Source organism: Strix uralensis, chromosome 14 (genome assembly GCF_047716275.1).
Source record: "Strix uralensis isolate ZFMK-TIS-50842 chromosome 14, bStrUra1, whole genome shotgun sequence".
Lineage (NCBI taxonomy): Eukaryota > Metazoa > Chordata > Aves > Strigiformes > Strigidae > Strix > Strix uralensis.
In genome coordinates, this window is record NC_133985.1 from 14,109,137 (window position 1) to 14,122,075 (window position 12,939).

At 47.3% G+C, this 12,939-nt stretch overlaps 1 protein-coding gene and 1 long non-coding RNA gene across 4 annotated transcripts in view; both read right to left on the reverse strand.

Annotated features, from left to right (window-relative positions):
• The window catches only part of NSD1 (nuclear receptor binding SET domain protein 1), a 69,111-nt gene that overhangs the window by 25,935 nt on the left and 30,237 nt on the right, over positions 1-12,939 (reverse strand). For all 3 annotated transcript variants that reach the window (XM_074883234.1, XM_074883232.1, XM_074883233.1), the window contains exons 6-13: positions 10,773-10,894; positions 10,343-10,625; positions 8,414-8,523; positions 7,255-7,324; positions 6,362-6,480; positions 1,510-1,653; positions 960-1,083; positions 225-425 (exon numbers count right to left, since the gene is read on the reverse strand). In XM_074883234.1, coding sequence (XP_074739335.1) covers positions 225-425; positions 960-1,083; positions 1,510-1,653; positions 6,362-6,480; positions 7,255-7,324; positions 8,414-8,523; positions 10,343-10,625; positions 10,773-10,894 — 1,173 coding nt within the window. The remainder of the gene's footprint in view (positions 1-224; positions 426-959; positions 1,084-1,509; positions 1,654-6,361; positions 6,481-7,254; positions 7,325-8,413; positions 8,524-10,342; positions 10,626-10,772; positions 10,895-12,939) is intronic.
• LOC141949535 (uncharacterized) lies at positions 3,198-6,354 on the reverse strand. Its single transcript, XR_012630805.1, has 2 exons — positions 4,493-6,354; positions 3,198-3,695 (listed from the first exon to the last, which is right to left on the reverse strand). It is a non-coding gene; the product is annotated as an uncharacterized LOC141949535 (long non-coding RNA).

Below are 12,939 nucleotides of genomic sequence, written 5' to 3' on the forward strand. Positions count from 1 at the left end.
ACAGGAACATTGTAGTTGCTGTGTCTGACCATCAGGAGTGCTGATGAGCAGCAACCTCGCAAACCGACACCACCCCTTCCACTCCCCTGAGAGAAGCTATTCCTCAGAAAACGCTACAGCAAGCACTGTGGCAAAGACGAGATCAACATAAAGAACCAGGTAACTGCACAGTGGACATGAAGCAAAGAAAGCTTAGCACCGCATCCCCTAGACGATTTTGGTACCTTTAGATGCAGAGATGTTTGCTGGGTTAGCAGCGTGACAAGTCATACATATGTGCAGGGAGCATCGGAAGCCCTTGTTCTGCATGACGGTGGGCGGATACTTCTGTATGCACGCTTCATGGTAATACTTCCCACAGAGGGGCAGCAAGCACCGTTTTACATCTTCCCCGCAGCTCTTGCACACAAAGCAGGTATGGACCCCTGGAGAAAGAGCAGCAGATGTAACACCAGTCATATAGAAAGGTTAAGTGAAGCCCTGACACTTCCACCAGGCTGCGTATTAGCACATCACAACTTCCCAACCTGCTGTACCTATCCCAGGTCTCTGCAGCAGGCTGGTTTTGCCTGCAGCTGCAATAAAACTCCAGATCAAATAAAAAAAAATGATTAGAGCTGTGATTTCAAACCAGGGAAAAATAAGATGAAAACCAAGAATCGACAACCCTACTTAACATTCCCCCCTTTCCAGCCCGCTCCAAACTCATCCTCCCCACCAGCCCTCTCTCCCTAGATAAGAATTTCCCCTTCTCTTTCCCATCAGATCCTGGACATTCACTTCTTCACACCCCACATGCCTGAATCAACAGTTAATTAGGAAGTAATTATCAAACTAATAATCAGAGGACTGAGAGCTAGTTAGTGGCCTTACTGCAGGCACATCACTCCAGCAAAGGAAGCACCAGGTGAGCATGCAGCAAGCACCTTATCCTTCTGCGCTCACAAAAGCTGCCGTACCTGTGGAACACTCATTGCAGATGAACTTGCCCTTTGGCATCTCGGAGAGCCCAAGGCACTGCAGGTGGAAAGCACCACAGCACTGCGCCTCACACAGCAACAGCTCCCCTGGCTTCTCGCAGATCTGCAGGGAAGGAAGCACTGTCAGCTCTGAGCAACTTCCTTCCCCAGCTCATCCCAGACAGCAACAATCCATGTGCTGGCCAGGACTGCCAGCAGAGACTCCTGTGGAAAAATGCTGTTTTTCTTGTATTAGTAAATTCAGGTGGTTTGTGCATCACCACTGCCATTTGCCATCCAGTCCCTGTTACCGTGCATCAGCTAAAATGAATCCTATGTTGGTCGTGTCTCCCTAACATCTGTGAAATTTAGCAGGAGGAAAGGCAATAGCAGAGGAAAGGCTCAATTCAGAGCCACAAAAAGCTGGTTAATTCTACAATAAGCACCTCGAGGCTACCTGGGCTTACCTGGGGCACTAGCATGTCCCCAAACTTACACAAAAACACTTTACAGAGGTAAAGTTTTAAAGAGATTTCTTCAAGGACACTACCTGACACACATTCTCCTTGAGAGCTGCTCCTCCTCCACGCTCCCCCTGTATCTTTTTGGATGAAGGCACTCCATGGTCATTCTCTGACCCCTCTTCATTACCCTCTTTGGGGCTTGCAGCAGTCCCGTGAACTGATGTCTCACCCTTTAAAAAGAAATCCAGAATCAGGTCTGTCAGTAGTTCCTGTTCTGATCTGGAAACTACAAATTCAGCCATTAAGCACATAACAGGTTTGGCAGTTGATCTGTATGTGTTATCCACCCTGGAGAGAACATCCCCCACACAGTTCCATCAAAAGACTTACAAGAAAGGAAAGGAAAGAGCTCTTAAGTTTACTAGATTATTACAAAATAAACACTCAACACAATTATTTTCCTGTGCATAACCCCTCTCTGAAGGAGTCATGGCTGAGGGAGAAAGGTATTGCCCTGCATAGAAACAAATCAGGTAGGCTAGAATATTCTGAAGCATCCTGCATGCTGATGTCTGCTTGCAGTGGAAATGCAAATGAAAACTTCAAACAACCTTTCGTGTAGTTGTCACCCAGCAAACGAGCCAGAGTTTTCCCCACACTTGTCTCAGCTTGTCCTAACCCATGTGAAATACAGGCGTGTAGGTACTCAAGGCCTGTGCTAGTAAGAACTAGCTGGCCAACACCAAAGTGACCAGCGCAGCAGGGCATTTACACCACCATCCTGCCTGTGGTAGTGAGTCCTTTATAAGCATCTGTCCTGTACGAGTATCACAGCCCTGACCCCAACATCTACAGCTGAAGGAGCATCCTGCCAAGACGACAGGTGTCAAATGATAAAGGCCCAAACACACCCTCATGGGCCAAGTCAGGGATCCTGCTGTAACATTTCCAGAGGTGGAAGGGCACCTTTAGACGAGCCCATGGGACCTGCCCAGACACTGTTAGAGGGAAGGAGAGCAGTGCATGTCCTAGAGACTGTTTCTACCACAAGACACTGCTGTCCTGGAGCTGCATGTGGCAGCACTGCCTTCACTTTTGTCAGGGCTAGGAAACACCCTCCTGACAGCTTCCCAGCCTCTCGGTACAGCCTAGGCAGCGCTTCAGCAGTCTCACCAGCCCCAGCTGCCATTTCAGCGTGGCTGCACCAAAGTGATGCCTTTAGCTAAGTGCTTTGAGCAAGAACATTTTAAGGACACTGCCATTTTTTAATATCCCAGCTCACTGCAGTTAGCTGACTGCTCTCAGTGCACAGCTGCCGGCTCCTCCTTGGGTCACCAAGCCATAGCCAGTGTGTGCCCAGACACAAACTGTACACCTGGAAGACCTGGTGAGGAATTCAAGCAGCAGCCTACCTAATGATCACGAGAGGGAGCTTTGCACCACCTTCCGTATGGGAGAGTACCAGTCTGAGCTGTAGTGCTACTAAAGCTTGTAAGCTGAACTGAATAGCCTCTGAACACATTATTAGTCTGGGCAAAAGGAGGACACAGAGATCTCCCCAAGTTTAAAGCAGTTGGCATTCTGGTCAGATAACGATGCCTCCTTTGACAGTTTTTGTTTTGTGGTTTTGTTTTGCCTTTTTTTTTTTTTCCCTCCCATTCCCTGAATGTAGCAGTATGCTTTTATTTGGGGACATTTTAAAGCCACCTGAGTTCTGTGGAGCACTGATGGACAGGTGCACTGACAGTATATTAAAGAACACAATACAAAGATGAATGGTATAAATTGCCTTTATTGAGCACAAAAAAAGCAAAGTCCCAGCTACAAACTACTGCCAGTCCAACATACCATACAGTGTACAGCCTTGCAGACTATCACCACAATCTCACTGGAAGGCTAGCAGCGATGCAGCCTGTGGGAATACTGGTAAGGAGCACGTAAGCTGCTGCCACCCTACCACACAGCCCTGGCAGAGGGAAGGAAAGGTCTCTACGCCATTGGTAAAAAGACCATCTAAGAACACAACTGCCACCTTTGCCTCTATAAGCAATAGCATCTTCTCAAGCTAAGTGCTATAATTCTGCTAGGAATTATGTAGTCTGCTGCAAGGCAGTCCTCTGGCCCAAACACTTGCTTTGGCTCCTGGAATGCTCCAGGAGCAGCACCGGTGACCAGTGCTCCAAGGACTGGGTAGAGCTCAGGTCCTCCTATTCCTACATAGGTGCTCCCTCTTCTGCTCAGCTCAGCAGTGACCTCAGGGTTGCAGGGGTCACTGTAACAAAGAATAAGAGCAGGGTTAATCAGCTACTGGTATGGGCAAACAACGTCAGCTATAGCTTCTGCTTATGCTGGGGCCCCAGTGTTACAGACAAGGTGAGCTCAGCCCCTCTGGAGGTCACCGAGGTCCCTGTCAGGAGAGGCAGGGTGCTGGTAAACAAGCACCATCCGTCCCATGGTCAGTGGCACTAGCTTCCTGCTGTAGCTAAGGTTTCAAGACAGTGTTTTGTAAGGGGGAGGACATATTCAGATTTGCTCCAGACAGAGGTATGAGAGATTTAAACTGGTTTGTCTTTCAATCCTTCTAGCTGCTTTCTACCATGGCTGCTAGGACTCCTTGGTTTGAATCCTGACTGCTGTGTTTTACGTGTTAATGGAATGGGAGACTAAAATGCCTCTAGGAGCCATATAACATTAATTACCAATTCCCTCTTCAGATCTGAAAGCATTTGCTAGTAGCAATGCTACCTTAACAACTGGGCCCACACTGCCCAGTGTGGCACAGCATCCTATAGCCCTGCTCTTTCAGCCTAAACCCATCCTATTTGGTTCTGCAAACAGCTGGCCAATCTGCATGTTCCACAGGTCAGGATCTTCGCCTTATTTTAATCAATGTTCCCAGAGCCGCATAGGGAAGGCAATGTCAGAGCTGGGCAGGATGGGCAAGGCTAGATACCTGTGCTTTGTGAACAGGGAGAAGGGGCTCACCACTCAAGGCCATCACTCTAAAGAACTTGTCACACTGTTCCCCCTCCTTCCCCTACCCAGCATGAGCACTGCAAAACCACATACCTCCTACAGAGGGCAGGTCTCTCATCTTGGGTCTTCTTCCAGAGCTATCTCTGCTGCTGTATCTGGCACATCCTCAAATGCCTGGCCTGTTCTTTGGCACAGCCTGACCTTGGCTCACAACCTTGACAACCATTTCAACAGCATTTTCCATCCCCTTCTCTCAGTCTCTTGCTGCCCTGATGCTGTAAACTTGCACTCCTGGCTCCATAGACAGGCAAGGACAGAGAAAGCTGCTTAGTTCAGCCCAGGCAGACAAGCTTTGCTCTGCTCTTTTCCTCTGAAAGCAGCTGGATCCAAGGCTTCGCTGTGCTGTATCAAACTATTTCTTCTAGCACCGTTCAGCACAAAGTGGAGTTCCTTGCCCGGTGTGTGGAAAGTCACTTAGGGACCAGCATGGTCCGAATTCCACGTGAAAGCACAACTGCATTCCCACTGCACCCCAATATTCACCAGTACCCGTACACTCACCTAAGCCAAGGGGTGAACACTCACAGCAGCTCAAGAGACACAATCACAGAGAAATTATGCTGGCAAAAGGTGCCAAGCATTGCCTTTTGTTTTTGGGTTTTTTTTGGCATGGTTTACTATACCTAACTTCAGGTACTTAACACAGATATCTAAGGCTGGAGGCAGTTAAAACTCCCTGGGCTTCCCCTGCAGTGAATGGTGGGCACAGGATTCAGAGCCATGGCCTAGCTACTGTGCTGCTCTGAATTACTCCCTCTTTTCTTCCCTATAAAAGATTCACAGAGAATTTGGTGGCTCGGAGTTGAGCCAGTCTCTTAGTTGGTACCTAAGAGCAGACAGTTTTAACTGCCCCCCAGCATTGGCAAAGACATTTGTACAGGCTTCTTTGAAACATGATTCCAGGTGAGCACACTTCAGAAAGACCACTAACACCATCACAAGAAGGCTTGCATGGCCCGGGGGTATTACCCCACTTTATCACCCCCATCAGAAACACCTTTTTCAAAAAGCAGTAGCAGCAGGGTGGCTGGCACTGCTCAAAGTGGTGTGAGGTTTGTGCTCTCCTGGAAGCTGTGTAACAACAACAAATATAACAATATATGTCTATAATTGGCTCCTGAAATACATACTGACTATCCTGACAGAACAGCCTGCTCCTGAACCTGGGCCACTGGAAGTGAGAGGCGATGGTGAGAGGCCCAGAGGTGTCCCGCCTCTCCCAGGAAAAGTCTTGCTTCCCCTACACTTGGTGATACCTGGCTCATTCCTAAAAGGCAAAATGTGCTTGTCAGATACTTGTACACCAACTCTGCTGGGATGCAGCAGAAGGGAGTTGCCCCAGTTATCCCTTTCTGCTGGATGGCAGAATGTAATCAGAGGCTCCTCTGAGCAGTCACATACAGTTCCCCCACATCCCCTCCAACGTGCTTCTTTGCTCACCCTGGTGTGCAGGAGCAAGTGGAAGAAGGGGTTGAAGTCCACAGTCTAATGCTTGTGCTTCACACTGGTGCATATAAGGGCAAGATTACCACCACCACCAGAGAAGACCTTTTACAACAGTTAGATCTTCTGAAGTGCAAAGCAAGATGCCAGGCAAAAACCTGGTTCCATCAGATCCTGTTCTGATCAGATTCCATCAGATCAGAACAGCCTCTCTCCTAGAGGATTAGCTGAGTAGCAGCTTAAAAACTGAGCCCGAGTTAAGCAATCATCACAAAATAGCTACTAAATCGAGGTGGTATCTTCAGCTTCAATCCCAGCTCATGCAACTGCATCACTGGGACAAACTCCCAACTGACACATCAGCCAGCCAAAGATGACCTGTCCTAGGCTCTGTGAAGTGCCCTGGGAAGTAGCAGACAGGTTATAGGGATGACAGCATGTAGGAAGACCCAACAGTACCTCAGAGTGTGGGGTCTCCCCCAGCCCTTCCTCATTTCTCTCCTTCTTGGAATGCATTGCAGCAGAGGGATGGCGCTGTCTCTTCCGCTTCCGCTGCTTCTCCAAGAGCTTTTCAGAAGCTGGGATGCAACAGAAAGACCACTCAAGGAAAATGCAGAAAAAATTCCCTTGCTACAGGTGCCACCAGCAAGTTCTACACCTTTTCTGACAGCTTCAGACTGGGTCCCACTGTCTTTGAGAGCGTAAGGGCTGGGGCAATACCAGCCTCCAGGCAATCTGCCCTCTGTCCTGCAACCATCAGAGGACACCAATTCATACTGGTTTAAGCTTCCTTTGCTGGGTTGCTGAACAGTATCACTGACTTTCCTGTGACAGCCCCCCAGCAGAAAAGAAGAAATGTTACCGACACAAAGCTTACGTTGCTGATAACTACCTCCTCCCACTGCACTGCAACAAAAACTTCCTCGTGTTGATACCAATGTGATACAAAGGCAGATGGAGAGGGAGCACAATGCAACTGCACAACTGTCCACGGGACAGGGCAGCCACCATTCAGCCTGGTCACAGCATGTCACCAGGCAAAACACAGCGTATTGGTACAGGACCTGTGCTGATGAAGTTTCCTTCAAGCACCCAGACCATGAATGAGAAGTGAACATCCTCTCACAGAAAGATGAGCCCACCATCTCCAGTTTCCAGAGGGAAATCAAAGACATAACAGTATCATGGGTAAACAATCTCAGTACCTACTTCTTCTGCCACTGCCTCACCTGAGGCAAGCACCCTCTGAGAGCGCCCAGGACACATAAGCCCTTACACACACACACACAAAGCCACAGGCACTGACCCAAATGTCACCAGTAGCCTACCCCCACAGCCCTGCCTCCACTTACCTTCTCCCAGGTCCGAGAAGTGGGCTGGCGAGTAGAGCTCAGAGCTGTCACTCTCGGAAGGGCCCGTGCCCTACAAATACACAACAGAGTCAAGTCACCAGATGCAAAGCAGAGATGCACGTTCCTCAGCCACTCAGAGCCTTTACGAATGACTGCAACATGTAACTTACAGTTCAGGTCATGAATTCATCAGTGATTAGAGACTTTACAAGAAAACATTTGTTTTGTGTGTGTGACAGATCCCACATGGAAAAGTCAGTCTCTGGGCAGGGAGGAATGCCGAGTCTGCTGTGTCTTGTGCTCACCAGCATCATCTGCTGTTTCCGGAGCTGTCCCAAAAACACTGCTAACACCCTGGTAAGCTGCTGGGAAGAGAAACTCTCTTCTGGCTTTACACTTTTACGGAGCATTAAGACCAAATACACTGGCCTCTGCATTACTGCAACCATGATAATTACATTAAGACTGTGCCACACATAGAGAGAAAAAGGAAAGGAGGAAAACTGTATTAATCAACCTTAGAAACAGTGGCAACAAGTCTTGTGCAGGTACACCACCTGAAACAGTTCTTCACAAGCTGCTTTTTTCCAAACCATGTCACTGAATATCGAATATTTAACGGAGAAGAGCAGCATTTTCTTTAAAAATCTGCACCAAGCACTGTATACGACATGTGATACAACTCAAGCCTCCATCCTGCTACAAGTCTGCATTTACGTACCATTCACTGGCTCACTTGGGAAGGTAACAAAGGAAACACTGCTCAGAGGAAATCTGATGGAAAAGGACAAAGCCTTAGGTTCAAGCTCAAGCTCCGCTGCAATGTAAGTGACAGAAAGCTCCTGCACAGAACATTTCTGCTCACACCTTCCCAGCCAGCATCCGGATACCCCCTTTTCTATATAAATCAATGAACAGGAGATTTTACAGCCAAAACACCCGATCCCCATTACAAGTGGGGAGGGGTGGGGAACACATCTGTATTCAGCAGATTTCTTCATCACAACACAGCAACGAGCACCTCTGGGAAGGGTGGACCTTTGCTCCTGGGCCACTGCCAACAAAAAACCACAGCCCATTGCACTGTGTCTCAGTCAGCAGGGTCTGCTGTCTAGGCTCGTTTTCTATCTGGTTTTCAAAAGAGCTGGAAGGAAAGTACCTTCTTTGGGGTAGTCCATTCCTCCTTCTTTGGCATAAAGGCAGTGTCCAAATCATTGGATTCCAAGAGCTTTTTAGTGGGCTTCCTTTGACGCTTGCTTTCGAAGTTTCCTGCAATGAAACTCTTCACATCAGGTAAATGGGGGTTTTCTTCTCTTCAATCAGACTATTAAGCAAATATCAGCCAACAGTTCAAAACAATCTGCTTCACCCTGTGTTTGGGATCATAAGCTCCTTGGGCAGAGATGCCAGTTACCTGTTTCTGTACAACTTCCACAAAAATGGACCACAGTCTGCCATGACCTTCAGGCATACCTCAATATGTAATACAAAAATCCACCCACAGAAGAGAGACTATGAAGTCAATGCCAGCAGGTTAAGACATCTTGGCAACGCAACTGAGATCATAATTTCCCAATCACTTTGATCTGGCATAAGCCAGTCTTACCACTGACAAATACAGCCCTGCCTCTACTCCCACGCCACTCACACCAGCATTCATGCTGTGCATAGTAAACATGCTAAAGGACATGCTCCTGGATAAAACTACCTGGGAAAAGACACCCCAAACAAACAAGCTGTAACCTGCACCATTTCCTACTCCAGCCTTTTGCTGGCACTCAAGAGGTAATGAGTTGCTAGACCTGGGCTCATCCACACTAATTTTGGCAACAGTATAGACTTAGAACGACCAGGAAATGATGACGCTGAGTGCAAGACACTCCACAGAAACAGCCTTCTACCCATCTTACCCTCTTCATCTGCTTGCTTTATCAGCCTCAGCTGTGCCCCTTCCGTGACACACTTCTTCATGCATTGCTTATGCATCAGACACCTAATGGGGGGACAACATGGCATCGTTCTCAAGGCAAGCCTCTGCCCACAGCTTGGGCTCTGCGGGCTTCAGCAAGAGATGAGTTTTCTCGGAGGGGGAAGAGCTATGCAACCTCTGCATACTGGATGTTTGCTCCCACTGCTGCACCCTCTTACTGTTCTCCTGCACCTCCAACCTCAGGTTCACATCCCCAGTTTTTCCTCCTTTAATCCTCTCCAACTTTCCATCCGACACCTACAAGCCCCCACAGGCAATCCCTCTACCCTCAAATGTAACAGGCTAACTGACCTCTCAGTACCTCTCTGCTTCGTTTAATTTTTTTGACCACAGGCCCTTTAGAACAGGAACAATGTCCCCTCCAAGTTAGCACAGTCAGAACACCAAGGCTTTAACCCTGGGCCTGTCTTCAGACACTACCAGCGAATGAGTGTACTGCAGAGTAGACCCTGATACCGACTCTGTTGGAAAGGGGAAAAGCCCATCAGACCGCACTTGCTCTCCGTATACTGTGCCCTACTTTCGAAAGCTGAGGCCCTGGCTTGCTGTTAGTACAAGTCTCCAACAACTTCTACAGATGCTTAGCACCTCTAAGAAAAAAAAGCTTTTCCAGAGGTATTTCTGTGCTACAACTCCCTAAGCTCCCTAGGAGAGCAAAAGGTCACGCCATGAGCAATGCAGATCAGACTTTGCATGTCAACCTCAGCACAGCAATGTTCATCCAAGGGGTTTTAACAGCAGCAAGAGACCTTGAAGCTGAAGGGATGCCACTGTTTGCAAGCACAGATGGCAAAGACTCAGAGAAGGAATTGTGACTTTCTTCATTTGGACAATGGGGTATTCTGTGCCAGGACCTAAGGAGGACCATCACACACCACAGAAAGCTAATAGTGTAAGTGTAATCATCCAGCTCACCAGGTCACCCACCGTACTTGTCCTCTCTCCCTTCCCAGCACCAGGAATGGTCATTGAATGAAGCAAAAACCAAACTAACAGATCAACAGCTACTGACCTTTTCACGCTGACCAAAGCAACAATTTCCACTGAACTTGTGACACGTTCACTTACAGAAGCAGAATCACACAACCTCCCACATACCTGATTTCAGGAATCTCTCTTCTGCATCTGGAGAAGCAGAAACTTCAGAAACATCCGAGGAAGACAGCACCAGCTCTGGAAAACTTGAAGGTCCTTCTAGAAGTTGACCGGTGGGATGGGATCCTAGTTCTGAGAAGGAGCACTCTGCTTCAAGGATGGGAGGGGACTCTTTGGTTGAAGATGGAGTTGAAACCAAAGGACTTGGCCCCCGCTGGGTATCTCTGTCAGGACTGCATCGTGCAGGAAGACCTCCTTCAAATTCAGACCTCACCACAGAATTCACCTATCACAGTGAAATATGTTGGTGAAAACATTCATCCTGCACAGCATTGCACACAGCAAGAACACTCAGCCAGCAAGGAAGCATCAAAAGCACACAGACCAGAGCCCCAGAGTAATAACCATGAAGAGCACATTAGCCTTCACCCACCTTTTGCAATTGCTCCTGGCCCTTCTTTGATTTTTTCTTGGGTGCAAATAAGTGATCATATTCTTCTGCATATTCCAGAAGCCGTTTACTTGGCTTTCTAAGGCGTTTCCTCTCTGAATGTACTAAGAAAAAGGAAACCAGCTTCAAGACTGTGTTTGAGATGATCACAAGACAACATTCTCCTCATGATCTGTAGGTAACAGTTGTTCCTGCCTTCTCTTCCAGAGGCTCCAAGTCGGAAGAGCCCCAATAACTTCTTTCTCTTTGATACAACCTTATAATTTTTGATCTTCCTATTTTCCACAATCCAGACATGGCAGGTGGGATTTCTAAGGACCTATGGAACTTCAAGCAGTTCAGATAAGAAACCAAATAATATTAGATATCTGACAGAGGGCTCCTGAAATTTCACCCAACCTCTCCCTAGACAAACTTCACCTAGCCTTCTTGCAGCACACTTTTACCAAAATCTAAGACCATTAGCAACTCAGACTCATCATGCTACTTTTGCTGTTAACCCAAACTCCTTTGGTTTTAGTGCAGGGACATGGGAAAACACTTTTTTCCCCATAACATGGTTCAGTCATGAAACTTTCATTAGTAACACCTAAGCCTAACTCCTTCCCTCCCCCTCCTCTCTGGCATATTTTTGTATATACTACAAGAGCTCTGTACTCCCCATCTGTTACTGCAAGCCCATTTATTGCCTTTGCTTCCCGACAATAGATTCCACAATGAGATCAGGGAGCAAACAGTCCTCGCCAGCGACTCCAAGCTCTTCAGGGCTCCTATGTTTTTGTGTTTGTACAACACTGCACCATCACAAGGGAAACCTAGTAACAGGAATTTCCTTGATATAAACCTAACCATCCATGCTATACCACCTCAACACCCCAATGCGCAGCAAGCTCCAAAAAAAAAAAAAAAAGAGAGCCCTGATGCTCTATGTCAACTCTACTCAGCAAGCTGCAAAAGCAAGATGATGCAAGTTTATGTTTTTCCCACTTCCCAGAACACCTCTGGCTTTTCCCCTTTTTTAGTTTTCAAAATTATTAAATGATATTGTCCAAAGATTTTTCCTAGTCACAAAAACACTTGCGGTCTCCTGGAAGTTTAGGAACAAGCAGTAAATATCCTCTTTGCTTCTTTTCATGTGTAGGAGGTGGCTTTTTCTTCTTTAAAACGGAAACATTTTATAACAAAGCATTCCAGTGCAACGCTTCAGAATGGGGATATTGGACAAGACTGCTATGCTTTATTGTGGCTTTGTGGTTAAAACAAGCATGAAAACGTCAAACTTGGCCAAAAGAGAAGAAAGGAACAACTTTCTCAAACACGGCTATTTTCAGCCTCTATTAACACTCTGTACAGGTGTCTGGGTGAAACACACATTTCAGCACATAACCAGCTGTATGATGAGTATCCTCACTGGGCAACTATTTAGAGCCCCAAAGCCACGCAGCAGAGCACTGTGCCAGAAGGGCTGGCTTAACTGCATTTTTTCCCCCCCCAAAGTGAATCCCATACAAGAATCCCAAATGCAGTCTGACTGGCACTGGCAAATCACATACCTGATGAAACCATTATTTATAAAAATGTTTTACATCAGCAAATTCCACCAATCTTCACTTCTGCCTTATTTGCTCTACATCGCACCGCAAAGTTTGTAGCAAAAATATGCCAAATGTTGTCATTCAACCATGATGAAGACTTCATACAGTTTGAACTTAGTGGAAATTACACAGTTGTCACTGCAATCTGTTGTGATCTCTTACCCTGACACTCTGCTTGCTGTGGACAGGGATTAGCCACGTCTCCTCAAAGCACTGGCAGAGAGGAAACTCCTCCTCTTCTGTAAGCTGCAGTTAGTCTAACTTCCAGCATCATTCTCTCTACTTTCTATGTAATTGGCCTTGCCTGATATCAAAGGGAAGACTGGTTTCCACAAATGGGCTTTTCAAAGCGTTAGAGGTTTACTCACTACCACCAGCACAGTGGGGGTGTTACAGCAGCCCAGACAGCTCCTCATACACGGAGGCTCCAGTGCCTCCCTATGGCACATCTGCACAGACAGGACGCAGGTGTGCTTCAAGGCTCACGTGCTATTTAGGGCAGAGGAATTAGATTACACTGCAGCTGCTGATCTGTCACTTTTGCAAAGCAAACC